This window comes from Phasianus colchicus, chromosome 7, assembly GCF_987193195.1.
Source record: "Phasianus colchicus chromosome 7, bPhaCol1.hap1.1, whole genome shotgun sequence".
Lineage (NCBI taxonomy): Eukaryota > Metazoa > Chordata > Aves > Galliformes > Phasianidae > Phasianus > Phasianus colchicus.
The window spans coordinates 17242325-17259694 of record NC_143442.1 but is presented as its reverse complement, the minus strand read 5'-3'; the positions used below and the strand labels follow the sequence as shown (position 1 = coordinate 17259694).

The following is a 17370-nucleotide window of genomic DNA, read 5'->3' as shown; positions in this document are numbered from 1 at the left end:
GTTTTTTTTAGTTTTGAATGCTGTTCAAGTTGTTTGACTTCTCTTTTGATAGCAAACCTAACTTTGTTTTCACTTTCGATAATTTGTGAAAAAGTTGTGAGTGGGTATAAGCATCTGCTTATTACAGAGACATGTTGCACACCACTTGCCAAATTTGTATTTTGTGTCTAAGATCTGAACCTCCTTAGAAGTAATGTTGTTGGAACTAATTTTCTTCCACAACTCTTTGTGTAATTTTTCTCCTTTTAAGAAGTAATACTGCTTTTGGCACAACAGGGTGTGATATAAAGGATTTACTTGTATAAGAAAGTGTTTTTCTAATTCCTTAATAATAATGTTTATGCTAATTTACAGCATAATTGTTGTTATTATTACTTTATCCTCTATTACCTGATAGGACTGCAAGCTCTTGGCTGTCTTCTAGCAGCAGTACAATTCTTATACCTAGAAAGGAGGTCATTGTGTTTCACTGAGTAGTGTAAAGCAACACAGATTTGGTGGGTATCTGTGCAAGGGCTGGGCAGTCTTTCTTGTGTTTTAAGTGACCTTGAAAAGGTCACTGTGATCATAGTTATGATTCTGTTCGTAAGAGTGATGAACAAAAATCCTTTTTTTCTTTTCCAGAAAAGTTTTAAACTTGTACTTGAGTTAGTTATGTTGAAGTTGGAGTTGGTGTCCCTTTAATGCTAGAAGGGCCACTATTAAAAACATGCTTTTCAAGATTGCCACTGCCATGGGGACAGACAGTCAGACGGGTGAATATCTATTCTAAATGGTCTGGAGGGAACTGAAGGATTCATTTGCTGCTTTCTTGCTTTCAATGTGAACCAGTTGCCCAAAGATTCCATGAGGCTTTCATCTTACTGTCATGGTTACGGTCCCAGTCCAGTGATTTATTTCTCTCTAGGATAAAGCTCTTTAAAAAAAAAATCTTTTCTCTAGAACTCTGAGGCCAGTTAAGGAGGGATTCAACATATTCCATTGACTAGGAAAAGTTTTTTCTCTATTGAGAGATTTAAAAACACATCTTAATTCCTGGGATGGCTTATTCTTGATCCTTTTTTATTTATGGGAAGAGAGGTGTTTTTTTTGTTGTTGGTTGTTTTTTGTTTGGCTTTCTTTGTAGCAATCTCCTAAATGTAGAGATAAGACAAATAAGAGAGCATCTTCAGAAGATTTGTTGCTTGCTGGATTCTCACTGAGTAAAATCATAGAGATGATCTTCTAAGATCAACTTGTTAATTGTATCACTTATAGTATCACTGCTGGCATATCAGTCAGTGAATTGGTTTCACAAAGCATTTTCCTTTTAGGAGAACTCTTTACTTGGTCCTTTCTTTCTAGTATCTTTTTTTTTTGTAATATTTTTTTTAAACACTGGAATTAATTTGCAATAGTTATTTTTTTCCCACTTATAAATATGTATAGAAAGTGTACTGTGAAATATTTCACTGTCTCAAAGATTTACAAGATTTTCATGGTTATTTCTCTAATGGGAAATTGGAGTTAAAATGTGTTTCTGTACTTTTTTTTTTTTTTTGGTAGCTAATTGAATTGCCTGGTAGACACAGTAGCTATACAGTATAACTTCAGAATCTTCCCAAATAGCGAAGCGTATGAGTTTGGAACCTGAAAGTTCACATTTATCTGTGGAGCAGATACAACAAACATTTCTTTCATTTTGTTCTACACATATCATAAGTCTGGCTTGAAGGGATAACCTCCCAAGAATGAACCATACTTGCCTCTCATTGATCCATACCTTGATCTTAACATCCAGCTGATGCTTTCATAGTAGAAATAAAGATACAGACTGTGTATCAAACAGTGATATTGATCTAGAGATGAAAGCCTAGTATCTAGGCTGATTGGCACATTATATAGATGTCACGATGCAGGCAGAGCAGCCAGCTGCTTAATTTTAAGAATAAATATAATAATACTGTAGTACTTTAAAGATAATTTTTTTTTTTTTTCAGAAACCTGAACCACAAAAACAAAACATTGCAGAGGAAGTTTTAATATATGTATACGTATAGCATAATTTTTTTGTTTCTTGTACTGAAACTTTGAATTACTTAAGTAATTCTACATTTTTTTTCAAGTAACTAGTTAGAAATATGTGTGCATAGAGGTAGGATACAGCACACAACAGTGAAAGATGGTTAGAATGTAGTGTAGATAGTTACATATGATAGTTCCATTTCCATTTTCTGAGCATAACGGCCATTGGAGGGAGAGGAATTAATCTCTAGAACCTTAGAAATAAAATAAAAATCTGCTTTTGAGAATGGTTGGATTTCGTGGTGGTGGTGTTTGTTTTTGAGGAGAACTCCAATTACCTGAAGTAAAGGACTTCCAGTCCTTTCTTCTCTGTCAACTTGAAACTTGGACTGGAAAAAAACAAGGATATGAATGAGTGAATCTAAGATAAGAAAGATAAGTCTCTGAAAATGAAAAAAAAAAAAAAAAAAACCAACAAAACAAATGGCCTTCTGTTGTGGTATGAAATAAATACAATTTTAAATATGTGCTGGAATGTGGACTCATCAAGTATTGCAAAATATTAAAATGTTTATGTGCAATAACCCAAGCACATATGCTGTTGTATCTCTGTGTAATATCATTAGACTCTGACTGTAGTGGATATTATGCAATGGTTCCTCATACTGATGAACAAATACATAGAGACTCAGGCTTTCTCTGTCCTTTACTAATAGTGCACAGGATAACAGAAGCTCATATGGTAGGATGTCTGGAAGAAATTTTTTGCTGTGAATGAGCAGATGACAAGTATCAGATCAGAGGTAGAAAAATGCATAGAAGGTAAATCCTGTGCTTACACACATGCTGTTCTGCTGTGCTGGTGGTGCTAAGGGTGGAAAAAGAAACGGTCCTACTTGAGTGTTTTCATTTTGGTCTATCACAAGATTATGCAGAGCAGATAAGCAGCATCTCTGTAACTACTGGAACAAAATGTATTCCGAAGAAAAGTGTGCTACACGGAGTAGGTATCTCAGTGCCATTGTTAGTATTCAGATGAAGAACAATGCAGATGAAAATTGAACTGTGTTTCAGTAAGGAAAAGAAACCATCTGTAATTATACTGCAGATGAAAGTGATGCTATTGTATATTATTCCATTTTTCATATCTTTGATTATGTAATTATCAAGTCCTCGACTAGGAGCTCCAGCTTTCCAACCAATTTATGCGTTATGAAATACTTAGCTGTGTTTTTTTTTTAAAGGAGCTGACTGTGCATACATCTGAAATATATAGTTGTGATTTTTGTAAGAGATATAAAGGCTTCTGTTTCCTTTCTTTTTTCTTTTTTCTTTTTTTTGAGTGGCTTACCTTGGAAAGTTGTTGGCCTATAGCTACCAGAATCAGACAATAATGTGGTGGTTATCACTGAGCATTTTCCTTGCGAGTAGCATTTGAGCTTGAAGATATGCAGCATTGGTGCTATGAAATCAGTTACATCTCTGGGGATTATGCATAAACAGCAGGAAAGTTGGTGCTTTCTCTCCTTAATGTACATGACAAATCTGTGAGCATTAAAGATAAGTGTTGAACTGGGAATGCTTGTAGAGGAAATCTGTGGCTTAAATATTTAGCCTATATATTGCCCAGAACTGATGCATCATTGTAAGTGGAAAAACACTGAGGTGAACCTGAACTCTTGTTAACTGTTCTTTCACTGAACAGATGATGTGCAAGATTTCAGCTGTCTGCTTCAGTAGCAGTGGAGCAGCATTGTTGTAATAATTGTAATAACTGCTTTGAATGAGAAGTCAAAGACAAGAAGAGATCTAGAAGAAGCTTTACTGAAGTGGCCTCTTTCCTTTCTGGAGGTGATCTCAATGTTTTTCTGACTTTGAGTGGGGAAAAAAAAGTTCTACTTGTAGTTTTGGCATTTAGTGAAGTTTGAAATAAAAATATTCACTCAATCCTTCATATATTTGTGTGTTTTTAGTGGTTACAGGGCAAACTTAGTTTGTTTAAGAAACTTAAATCCATCTGTTGTATAGCAGAAAGCTTTTATTCATCTAGGTGTACTGAATTTTTTCAGTACCTCAGAACTGACTCAATTGCAGTTGAGATCCCTTACGTCTTTTCCTGTGTGATCGCTTAAGTGATCGCTATAGAAAACTTGAGAGCTGGTCCTACTGAGGTTAGAGCCAAAATAATGTCACTAAAAGGGCTATTAAGGTGCCTCTGTGCGGTATCTTATGCAATTGTGCTCAAGACTGGAAGTTAAGTGCTGTAAACATTAATACTCTTTGAAATCAGGAATTGAAGAGGTGGATTGTTTTTGCTGTTGCCTTTGCTTGTGTACAAATGTAGCAGATAGATTTCCTTTTTTTCTCCAGTTTTTGGGGAAAGTGATCCTTATCAAGGGGAAGTGCTGGAATAACTGAAATATCCAGGTCACTGTAAGTTCAAGCATTTCTCATTGTTTTAAAAGACCTTTTGCTAGTTACTGGTGCAAGATACTTCAGTTATAAAATACACTGTCGATTTCTAATAGGATTTTTTTGAATCTTTTTTTTTTTTTTCCAGTTTAACATCAAATAAATATATTTTTATTTATTGTACCCAGATTTTTATTTCAAAAAGGGCTTTCACACATTGAAATCATTGGCACTATTGGTTTTTTTATTATTTTTTTTGCAAGCAGGAAACATGTTGATATACAGCAGCGGAACTTAATTTAGTAAAAGTGGGACCTGAAGTGCTTAAAATGTTGTCTTTATGGCTTTGCATTTGATTTGAATGGCTGTACTGCTTTTACTTAACAAAATGGTGAAATCTATCTATATTTAAGCTGAAAGAATTCTGTAACATCATCTAGCTGCCCTTTCTGGGGCTAGGAAGAATTAGAAAAGAAAGCTGTTTTTTTTCTACTTCGTATGAAGCGGTTGATTAAATGGATGACATTCATGTCACAGATTAGTGGGTGGCTGGAGTTGTTTATCCCATGGTAAAGTGGGGAAGCACATCCCTTGAGGTGGGCTGCCATCTCTTTGTCTGTGCAGAGCAGTCAGGCAGTTGGGGGGCAAGGAAGCAGGGAGCCCCCACCTTGTTTGGGATGCTGCTGCGCAGTTTCCAGGGGAGTTTTGATTACACTTTGTCCTTAATTGATTTAAATTTCTATTTTAACTCCCTTTTGTATGCTGTGGCTAAATCAGGTGTATATTAATTCTTTCCACAGCTCTCCTTAGTTCTGTAGTAGCCAATAAAATATGTTTCAGGTTGTTCTAACTTCTAATCTAATTTGCAGAGTAAATATCAGAATAGGTCTGCTTAGCTCCCAGCACATCTGGAAGCCATCTGAACATGAAAGGTGCTGTAAATGAGACCATATATGGAGCACCTTTTTCTGACCTCTAAATGTTTATTTTTATATGATTAGTATTTATTCCTCCTTGTTATAATTGCATTTTATCTTACTTAAAATTCAGAGAAGAAACTGCCTTAACCATTTTGTTTTTACCAAAATCATTAAAAATGCTAGCAGCTTTCCGGCAGAGATGAAGAGATGAGAGAAAATCAGGCATTTGCTTGGTTGATTTTTATGATGGATAAGAGTTTGAAAATGATTCCACCAACTTGGAGTTATTTGGATAATGCTGGTTTTGTGATTTTTGGTGTTTGGTCTCTCGGGGGACCTGAGAGAAAGCGCCTGTAGCAACTTCTTGCTGACTACACGGTGCAAAAGGGGAGGGGAGGGCTTGCAGGTTAAAGGTACTGCTGCAAGTGGATTCCCACCACCCTACTTGCTGCTTTTGCTCTGCACTTACAGATGTAGTAACATCTGATGTTGTTTGCACTACCCAGTAGCAGCTCTGGGCCCATGTGAATGCAGGTCTCCAAATCAAACAAACAAACCTTGTAAGTCCAAATGCAACTCTTTTGGGGGGAGAACAAGAAATGAGAGAATAGGTTAAAAAAAAAAAAAAAAAGAAGAAGAAAAAAGTCCCTGTGACATCTGAAAACAGAAAATGAAAGTATGGGAATATGTGTTGCTTAATAAGATGCTGTCAAAAACTCGGTAGAACTTCTGAGAACATACATTTGGAAGTTTCTCTTCCTTTGAGTGGATTGGGAAACGTAAATATGACTAGCCATAAAAATCCACAAAGATCTGCTATAGATGAGAGAGGTTTGCTGTTCTTTGTTGGGGTAAATGGAGAGTTGGCCTCACTACGCTGCCTAACCCCACATCATGTGCTTGTGTTCTTCTTAAGTGTGCCTCCCATCATCTGTCCAACTGTTGCATGCAAATTTTGTCTCTTTTTTTCCAGTTCTAGCTCTCTGCAGTGTAAGCTGAACACTGTAAATAAGCTTGCATTTTACTAATGGAGACTGCACATTTATTGATGAGTTTGTTTTGGCTTGAGCATGATCTGTAGCAGTAGTGGAGTTTCAGCAATGAAATAGCATTTGTCTGCTTAATGGAAAATAGAGTCCACTAGCATTTGTGGACTTTGGCATGTAGTCTTCAGGGATTGAATTCTGAGTTAATTTGAGATAAATAACCTGAAGTTGCCTAAAGATGTTGAAGATGAGTACAGAAGGGGAAAGGCAGTATTGCTTTGCTTTGGGCATGGATTTCTTTTTTCTTTTTCTTTTCTTTTTCTTTTTTTAAGTAACATGTTATAAGGGCTTTTTGTTTTTTAATAGTTGTAATTATGTTGTTTTTGGCAGTTAGATGAAAGCTAAGGTTATACAGAACAAACAAAACAAGAAGGAGGAGTAAAAAACAGCTTGATTCATAACATGCTGTTGTAGAGACTGGAGCTAAATGTGCGGCTGACACCACGTGTCATGAATCTCATGTGGAGGGAGGTGTGCACCAAAGCTAATTTGAAATATGAAGAGAGGAGGCACAAATGATGATGAATGTTCATTGGGTGTGTTTGGACATTAAGGAGTTCTGATGAGCGGGGAGAGGCTGTGAATAGTTAATTATTCAGCACAGAGTTCTGAAGTTCAAAACTCCAAGTACTTTCAGAAACAGCTCAGTCATGTGAACCCTCGTTACAGTCATCTTTTGCATTGTTGTTTTGGACCTTGTTTGTTCTTCACTGTAAGTGACTTTAAACTTTGTTTTGCCAAAAAGTAAGTGTTTCTAATTCTATTCTATGTGTCTTATGTTACATCTGTGGGATAAGTCCAAAAGTCAATGCTTTTTTGTTTGTTTTGTATTTTTTGTTAATGTAAACAAAGTTCGGTACAACGCTAAGATCTAAATTGCAAGCATATTTTTGGAATGAATAGCATGCTCATATATACATTTGTAGTTAACTTTTAGTGAGTGTCTTTTTTTTCTTTTTAAGAAATGAATTCTCTTGAGGTAATGCATGTCCATATTGGGCTTTTTTCTTCTAATGATGAAGTTCTTAATCATAGTATCTTTTCCTCGCGATTATATTGGTGAAATGTAAAATGCTTTGAAGGGAATGTTGTACTATTTGTTGTAGGAAATAAGCCCTGTGTTCAGAATTTATAGCATAGCATAAACAGATTGAGATGTAGAAAGTATTCCTTTTGTACTATTTTAGATTTTTTTTATGTTTTGCAAAGGTTTTTGTTTGTATGCGTGAGAAATAAGACTGGGAAGAAAAGTGAGAAAATAAATATAGGAAATCAACAGATGTGGCAGGAAAGCGTGGAAACAGTTTGTGACTGAAATGTCAGGAAAGATCAATAATACTGCTATTTTATTACTATATAGAGTAGAATTGGTAGAATTTATTTAATAGGTTTTAATAATCAAAAGAAAAAAGTGGAGGGGAAAACTATGATTTTTGCCAAGCCTGTCTATGCAACAGATTAAACATACAGTGCAGCTTAGCTGCGTGCAGTATAATACAGTGCTTATACCAATCCAGTAAGTCTGTATGGAGAACACTCAAATAAGGTCTTGACTTTTTCTATCTCAAGGGGAAAAAAAGTAATTCATTTATTTTTGTAGTGTATATTTAAAATATTAACAAAAGCTTTTAGTTTTGGACTTGCATTATTGGACACTTGTATTTAAACTTACCATACCAAAAACAAATCCATTTTTATTTCTTAAGATAGATATTTTAGTTTGGTTATTTATCTTCTGTCAAAACTGACTGTAAGTGTAAAATATTCTCATATTCTTTCCTTGTACATATTGATTTAATGCCCTGAGTGAAAAGAATTAAATATGATTCATTCCTGTCTCAAGACTTGCTAGTTTGCAGGTCTGAAATCAAATATTTGACTATTACCTTTTATCCATTTATTTCAGAAGAAAAGCTAAAGCACCTCCTCCTCCATCTGAAACCAGAACGATCACTGATTGTCCATTTGATGACACAGAATCAGCCAACATCATCATGGAACAGAAAGAGAATGTAATTGATAAAGACATTGAATTGTCAGTTGTCCTGCCAGGAGATGTGATCAAATACACTACGGTTAACGGGAGGTATGTTACATGGAATGACATTTCTTTTAATTTTCCTTTCCTACTGAAGTTTACTTCAACCTTTATCCAGGCTTAACCCCCTCTGTAAAATATACAAGTTTTATATAAGACTGAGTGTTTTTGATTAAATTTGAAAACATCTACTTTACCTACCTTTTAGAAAGTCTGGGGATTTTTTGAAGCAGAAGGTCTGTATGGCACCTATAAGGATGCATAGATGCACCTGTAGTTCTTTCTCATCACTGCAGATCTTTAGAAAAATGTTGTTTGTGTTGTACACTGAATTTTCAGATATGCTTTTTCTTTGTTAGACTTTTCTGCTTCCTACTAAGCTACAAAGTCAAGTGTTCAGCACTTCTACTTATTGCCTACTAGTAGTTGTAAAAATCATTGTTTCATACAAAATATATAAAGCTTCAAAGAAAGCTTCTAGTTATAGCTTTGGTAAACTTTTTTTTTTTTAATAAATTGAATATGTTTTGCTGAACCTGGTTTTAATTTGGAGTAAATATTTCAATCTGTTAATTGATGAAATGGACTGTGCATGTAACTCTCAAGTCACCTTTAGATCAGAAATTGACTGGTGAGTTGAAATCATAAATCCTGGGACTTAACCCACTGAGATAATTAACATTCTATTCTTGCTGAGAAGATCCTATGCAAACCCTTCTGTGGATCAGAGCAGTTGGAATGCCAGCCTGTGCTGAGTAACGTAAACACATAGTTATGCCTACCTCACATTATAATCAGAGATACTGGCTGTAGTGGCTTAAGTCTGTTTGCATGCTTTGTCATTTGCTAGAGTTGATGAAGGCATTTTTTAGGTATCACATATCAGAGCTGCAATGAATGAATTTTTATGGATTATTATTTTTTTTTCTCCAGTCTTCATCTGGTTTTTCAGGATAAATTAATTCATATTTCTTAAAAATATTATATTTCTTAAAAACAGATGTTCTTAAATAATTTGTTACTACTGTGATACTTTACAGTGTTCTTGCTAGTAAGTTTACAGCAAGGAATATTTCTGTCTATAAATGTCGTGCTTTCCTCTATTTTCTAAATTTCTTAAAGATAAGATTCCATATGCTCACTGTCAAGCAGTTCTCCCCCTTCTTCTCTTCATTCCTTCTGTCCATGCTTCTGAGTACCACACCTGCTGTATCTTGCCTGCCGCAGAACAAAGTGCCAGAAAGGAACATTGCTTATATCCTCACTCAGTCAGATTTCATTTCATATAGTTAGTGCTTAGGAAGTACATGCATTTTCCAATCAGTTTTAATATTCCTTGGTTAGTGCTTTTTTCTTTTTCAACTGAGAGACTTTGTGTCAATTCCTTAAATGGTACTCTGACAAATAACCTGCATTAGTGCTCCCAGGCTCATTCACAATGAAGGGGAATACTGTGCTTTCAAAGCATCTCTTCTTCCAGCTTTGCTTTGTCTAGAAGACTGTGGACAGATGAGACGGCACTGAAAATGACATAATCTGCTGATTAGTCTTGCTGGTAACCAGAGGTGGGCAGTTTTAAAGCTTTGGGGGTGGAAATACCTTTTTATATTTCATATTCGGAGAAAAAGAGAAATGGGGATTTGCACAATCGTGCTGCAAGAAACATCTCCACTGTTCTTAGGTGAAATTGGATGGTTTATTTCCTCTTTTGGGGTAGCGGATAGCAGGAACAAGATGTTGTGTAGGTAAATATCCTTTGTGAGTGGTATGCAGTGGCTGATCAAAATGGATCTATTGTATCTATATTGGTTTCAGAGGAAAAGATTTCAAGAGAGTGTAGTTAAGGATCCTTGGGTTGTTTAAGGACAACTAAAGTAAAAAACAGAGACTGAGAACAGAATGGAGGACTGAAATAATCGCTTGTTGCTCATTTTGAAACTTCTGGCATAGGGTTGTTGTGTGGATTCCTTCATTTAAGCCTAGACACCAATCTGTGTTTTGTAGTCGTTGGTGATAGTGATTCAGTTCATCTATTCAAAATTGAAGGATTTCTCATGGTGTTCTGAGCAAGCATTTATTTATTTATTTTTTAAAAAGTCACAATAGGAGCAGTGATTATGGGGAAGGTACATGGTTCAAAGAAAGGAATTAACAAAGCTTCAACATTTTTTTTTAAATTATTTGTTTTCGAAATGTTTTTCTATGTGACATTTTTTGAATCTTCTCATTAGTTCTGAATAGAGCACATAATTCAAGAATTGTTTGCAGCCAAAGAAGGAGATGAAAAATAATTTGACAAATTTCCTTACTTAGTGACTTGATTGTCTTGTATTCCCACAGTGAAGAAATGTAGTTTGAGAAAGATTTTTCTAATTGAAATAATTAGTTTCAATTGTATATGTTAGTAAACTATCTTACAGTTGATTTATTTGGAATTTGTGAATTGAATTATTTTCCTGGGTTGTATGTTTATGGCTTTAATTTCAGACACATTTCAGACCTTAGCTTAGCTAAATTTGTTCCTTTACAGCCCTTTGAGTTTCTATTTGATCCGTTCTTGAGTATTTTCAGTCATTAGGGTTTGCTTAGAGGACTGTTGGTTTACTCGGTATGGTGAATAGCAAGCTTTGTGGTGTTGCCCTACTTTCCAAAATCTATTGTACTTGCATTTGTTAGTAACACATTCTGGAGGGTTTGGTGTTTTTTGTTCTCTGTCAAAACAAATGCCTTTTTCTTTTTAGAGAATAGCATTAATGAGCACTTTAGCCAGGGAGCTACATACTTAAGTAATGAGAGGTTTATAGGAAGCCAAATTCCCACACGTAGGTTTATTTTATGTACGTATGTATTTTTATTTTTGTTCATCTTCCTGCCCCACCTAGGAATATTTTTGGTGGCTATTTACTGAGTTTTGTCTGTTCGGTGGTGTTTCTCATTATACTCGTGATGGGAAGACCTTGCCTCTAAAACTTGATTAGGTAGGAATATATACTTAAAAAAAAAAAAAAAAAAAAAAAAAAAAAACCCAAACAAACAAACAAAAAAACCACCAGAATGTAGAAACTTGATGCATATTTTCTTGAAACACTTGATCCAGTATTTAAAGTGAGATCTTTAATGGTTGGTTTTGAACTCAACTTACTATAAACATAACATAGTTTGATGTATTCTATGATGGAAGTTCATCATAAGTGGGACAACTATTAGCTAGTTCTTGCTGTCATATAGTCATGTGGGAATAACCAAAGGAAAACAGATAAGGAATGGAAGAGTGCAAGAATACTTGTGATGAGAGATTTCCAGAAAACTATGTAATATACTGAGTTTAAAGTAATTGCAAATAATAACGTTACTGAAATTAGATGAATAAACACTAGCAGATATTATACTCCAAAATTGTTGCTGGGCTCCTTTTAGTTTTACTCATTCTGAAAGCTGTTAAATTTACTGCATTCCATGTACTTCTGTACCTTCATTCTTGGAAGAGTTTAGCAAAAAGTAGTTTTATGAGTTTTGGAGAATGTGATTACAAAAATTTGCTTTTTATATCATTCTAAGGAAATCTAAAGCACTTATGGGTTTCATCTTGGCCTCCAACAGAGTGGGGAGACTTACAGTCTGACATCCTCTAGTCACACAAGTTGTTTTTGGAAGTACCAGTGGAAAGCAAATCTACACTGAAACATTGCCCTTATGTACTAATTTGCATGTACTTACCTGTTTATGGGCAGCTGTGTTTCGTGCTTACTGGTCTGCCACTATTTGTGACTGGTTAAGGTGAGAGCTTGCCCCCTTCGCCATGGTGCATTTCCACTGAAGGGCTCTCTGTGACCTTTGCCTATGAATTCCTATCCTGCTCATCTTCAGTATTCCTATGTTGCTCCTGCAGCTGAAGATCATAAGAAGGGCACCTTTTAAAGCTAGACAGCGTGTAAAAAATAGCTCGGAGAAAAGGTAAAGGGTAGCTTCTTGGGTAGCCTGGTAACCAGAAGGCAGACAGCACTTCTAGTGGTGATATGTTTTCTCTGGCTGCCTCCTCCCACACTAGCCCACCTCCAGTGAAATGTACATTTCTAGCTCCTTATCTTCTCTAATGAAAGGGGGTGAGATGGATGCAGTTGTTTTGTTAAGGTTAGAAGTAAGAGAAATAGAGTAGTCCTTCTTCCTTCTGATTGGACCAGGCTGTGATATGTAAGTGAAGAACTGAAATAAAGTCTCTCTTTTTATAAATGAAAAAACAGTTTCTTGTCATTGTTGTTTGTTTTTCATTTAGTCCTCAGTGCATTTCTCATGGTACTTTCAGGCTGATATGCATCATCTAGATGAGGGCATGGGAGTTTATTGCATTCTTTTATATCTTTTCAGACTATTTGATAGTTGTTTTCTGTCACTTTATAGGGAATTATTTCTCCATGAATTTTGGCTTTGTTATTCCAACTGCCTTTTTCTCCCAAGGCAAAGAATCTCTTCTACTACTTAACCAGGCAGAAGCTTTCTTTTGAACAAGAAGTAACTGGAAGGAGCTGTGTGTGCACCAGGGAGTCCAGCTAAGCCACTAGAATTTAGAAGACAGGCTGCTTAGGAGTGCACAGGACTGTTCTTTAAGAAGAGGTGAAAATAGGAATTAAATCCTAGGGTTTATTAAAGGAGAAAAAATAATACTGCAAAAATTTCTAAGCTTCAGCCATTCTTAATTCTTTTTTTCGGAACTGGATTGTATAAAAAGTCTGCTAAAATTCATACTTAATGTATAAATATATTCATAATCTTTGTCATCTAGGATTCTGCTTAGTTTGATGACTCTTCAAAGATATCTATTTCCACATTCTGTTATGCTACCAGAAGACTTCCATCTGCTATAAGATTACATCTAGAATTTAAGATTATTGATAAAGCCATGCTCGCCAAGTCTTGAATTAATTTTCACTTAGACACTTCAGTATTCTTTCCAGTGTATCATTTGATTGCTTCAAACTTCTATATTATTTTCCTAATATCCTTCTGAGACAAAGTAGGTGATATATTTCCCTGTTTGTAACTGTAACTGTGAGATGTGGAGGATGTCCACATGAAATTCTCCTTACAAATGATTATCCAATGCCAAAAATTAGGACTCATGCTCCAGTGACCTGGTAATTCTATAACTGTATTTAGTTGGCTGTAGTGTGCAAAGTTAGCATATTCTCCTTATCTTCATTGCATTTAATATTTCTATTATACTTCTGTTTAAAATACAACTTCAATAAATTCATTCCAGTAGCAACTGGGAATGTTCAGCCTATCTTAATATGCTGTTTTGTGATTTTTTTTTTCTCACTGCTCACTAAGAGCAAAATGCATACTGACAGTGATCATGTATGTAAAATGCACCTGGACTTGGTTCACTGTGAAAAGGACATCTGTTGCATCTCACAGATTTTATCAAGAAATGAGATTCAACTACTGTATTGTGATTTAGCTTCTTCCCCTTTATCTGCATGGCTCTTGTTTTGCAAACCCTAAATCCTTAAAAGGTAACTTCCTCAAACTTCATCTCACCTGCTTCTTCCGCATGGCTCATGCTGAGATTTTCTGTAAATTTATGTCTCCTAGAACCTCAGAGTAGATATAAAAATTTTAAGCTTTGGAAGAAAACTGTTCTTTACTGAATAGAAGGGCATTCATCACAACTACTGCAGTTCCCACTAAGGGTCAAATGAGGTGGCTATTCCAAATCTCTGTGCTGGTCTCAGAAAGCATCACTTCACATAAGCAGAAATGCCCCCCTTTGCTCTAGCTCTTGCTATACTTCTGTATAACCTGTTTCATTTTAGTGATCTTTTTAAAAAAATCATTTTTGTTTTTAATTTAGTTGTTGTAATTGAAGATATTTAAAATCAGTGCTTGACAGTAAATATTTAATCATGGAAGGGTAAATGCTTAGCATCATACTTTGTTTAATAGCCTGCTTAATTATCATTTGTTGTAGCTGTTTGATTTGTATTTGACAGGAAGCCCATGATGGACTTGCTGATCTTTCTCTGTGCACAGTATCATTTAAACCCCTCAAGTTACACTATAGAGTTGATATCAGCAGAAAACAGCCAGATTAAATTTAAACCTAATACACCAGTGGGAATGCTTGAAGTGGAAAAGGTGATTGTAAAACCAAAACAAATGGATAAGAAGAAACCTGCTCCAGTGATACCAGAGGTGAGGACTAAAATTATAGCGTACTGAGAAACTAGAATTACTATTGTATATTGTATTCAACAACTTAAGCTGATAGCTCAGCCTCTTGTTTCAGATTTTCCTGTTGTTTTTCATCCTCTCACCATGCATCCCTGTGAAAATCTTGTCAGTGTACTATTGATGACCTCCTAAAGTAAAAATATATCTTAATTTGTTGTGTGAAACATCTTTGCTGCCACAAGAAAGAAACATAACAATATTATTTGAGATCCTATGCCTTAGTGTCTATATGAACATTTTTGAAGATGGAGTGTGGCTGAATACGTCTTTCTGCAAATTGAAAATCAAAAACTTATAGCATCTGTCATGCTGTGTGCAAGATTATGGATATAAAAAAATATAGTACCCATACACCCTTCTGAATACATGTTCATTTTCCCTTGTTACATGCTATGTTTTTTTCTAATTACATTGCTATTTTTTTTTTTTTTTTTTTTTTAATATACCCTCAAGAAATCAGGGGCTTTAAGAAGTGCTAAAGCAGTTTCTGGGAGTTGCCTAAATCTGTCTATCCTTCTCTGTCACTATAGAAGAATACTGTGATTTTTTTGTTGTTGTTGCTTTTTTTTTTTGGTAGGTTTTCTATTTTTGTTTTAATCTACCTAAAGCACTTACACGAGGTCGGGGTGCTCTTCAGCTGCCCTTTTAACTTGGTTCTGTGCGCACACATTGTGCACGTACTCATTGCTTGCTTGCTGTCTTCCCTAGCTATCTAGTGTGATGGTATGGCATTCTAGTCCAGGTGTGTTCCCTGCTGGACAGACAAATGACAGATGCTAAAGGAGCAGGCAATTTCAAGTGTCCTTTCCTTGGCTAAAAAAGGAATTACAAATGATTTCTTTGTTTCTCTTGTATTGTTACTGAATATATAACATTGAATCTGGCCCTAATAGGAATTCTGGTGATTACTGTAAGACTGTTATGAAAATGCTGGTTGTTTCAGAATTTGTGCAGAATACTTATTGGAACTCTCTTCTCTTTAGCAAACAGTAAGGGTAGTGATAAATTACAAGAAGACACAGAAGACAGTAGTAAGAGTTAGTCCATATTCACCGCTTCAAGAACTCATACCAATTATCTGTAGCAAATGTGAATTTGATCCTTCACACACTGTGTTACTGAAGAATTATCAGTCTCAAGAAGCCCTTGATGTGACAAAATCTCTTAATGATCTTGGACTAAGAGAATTATATGCCATGGATATCAGTCGAGGTAAGAAAACTTAAGATATCTCTGATAACCTGCTATTATTGAAAAGATAATTACATAATATTTCCGTAACATATATATTTTGCTTTGGTGTGAGTAGGTTTGGTTTGTTTAAAAAAAAAAAAAAAAAAAAAGCAACTCATGAAGAAATTAATCTCTCACAATTTAGTATGTGCTTAATTGATCTCCCACAAAATTGAAACTGGGACAAGTGTACCTTTACTTATCCCAAGGAAATAGCATAGGTGGTCAAGTACAAAGCCGCCTTTAAAAAAAAATCCGTTTCTTTCCCCTGCCTTTTCTCAAAAAATACCAGTAATGCTGAATTTCCCTTAGTTTATAGAGAATGTGTAGGATTGTGATAAGCTGAGAACACAAATATCATAGAAACGTAGCTTTATTCTTTAATTTTGAAATATTAGAATACTGTGATAATGCTTTTCAGTGTAATTTAAGTATTGCTTGGTAATTTCATATATAGGTCATGAAGAAACAATAATTATCTTTTTAATAATGGTCCAACAGGGATAGTATTAACTAACTTGCCTATATTTATGTACACATTCTATTTCCATTCTTTTTCTGGTTTTCACTATAGCTGTAAGACTATCTTTATTTTACCATGCTTAAAAATTACTTCCCAAATGCCAGTTATCTTGAACTGCACGAGAACGTCAGATTTGGAAATTACATCCCTTTTCCATGGAGAAAACCGTAACAAAATATTTTTTTGTCACAGGGAAAAAACAAAAACAAAAACAAACAAACAAACAAAAACAACAAAAACTGTTGCTTAAATGTGTTGTTTGAACTAAATGCTCCCATAGTGAATTATCTTCTTTGTCATTGGACTACAACTTTCTTCTACAGACTGGCAGAGCTGCCCTTCATGCAGCATGAACTGTATGTCATTTGAATGAAGTAACAGCTCTCTCCATCCTTAGGAGAGAATGTAGGGGAGTACACGCTTTCCACAATGCAGTGCCCCACGAGGAAGTTCAGATATACTACAACTCATACGTACCAAACAGTTTAGCATTTCCATTTTGCATACAACTTAAAAGCTCTGAATTTTTCGCTTTCTTTATGAAAGTAAATAGTGAGGTGTACCTTTATATAACAAATTTAAATCATGTTTTACTCAGACTATATTTTCATTATATTCATTGCTCTCCATGCAATCTGCATTGCATTGTATGCCTTTAGACTCACTCTTAAATTTTATATTGCATTGAGTGATAAATATATGCATTATTTTCTTCAGTTATTTTTCCTAACATAAGATTCAGCTTGGTTTTCTGTGTTTGTAACTTAAAACTGCATCCTTCGTTCCACTGGATATTTTCTGTCTTTCTTTTTTGTCTGTCTTGTAGCCACATCACCAGTTGACTTAAACTTGCCATCCTTGAAAGGTAGGCCTTACTGAAATAGGCTGTAAAACTGTACAACTTGCATGATGTTATCATTCTCTCCTGTAATAATATCTGCTTACCTGAGACTTCAGCAGTCA

General features: G+C 35.1%; 1 protein-coding gene across 4 annotated transcripts in view; it reads left to right on the top strand.

Annotated features, from left to right (window-relative positions):
• The window catches only part of COBLL1 (cordon-bleu WH2 repeat protein like 1), a 77007-nt gene that overhangs the window by 34751 nt on the left and 24886 nt on the right, over positions 1–17370 (top strand). For 3 of the 4 annotated variants that reach the window (XM_090143878.1, XM_031599546.2, XM_031599548.2), the window contains exons 2-5: positions 8289–8468; positions 14411–14612; positions 15635–15863; positions 17234–17272. In XM_090143878.1, the coding sequence (XP_090000004.1) occupies positions 8377–8468; positions 14411–14612; positions 15635–15863; positions 17234–17272 (562 nt within the window). In that variant the 5' untranslated portion in view covers positions 8289–8376. The remainder of the gene's footprint in view (positions 1–8288; positions 8469–14410; positions 14613–15634; positions 15864–17233; positions 17273–17370) is intronic. The other variant, XM_031599547.2, reaches the window with a different exon arrangement.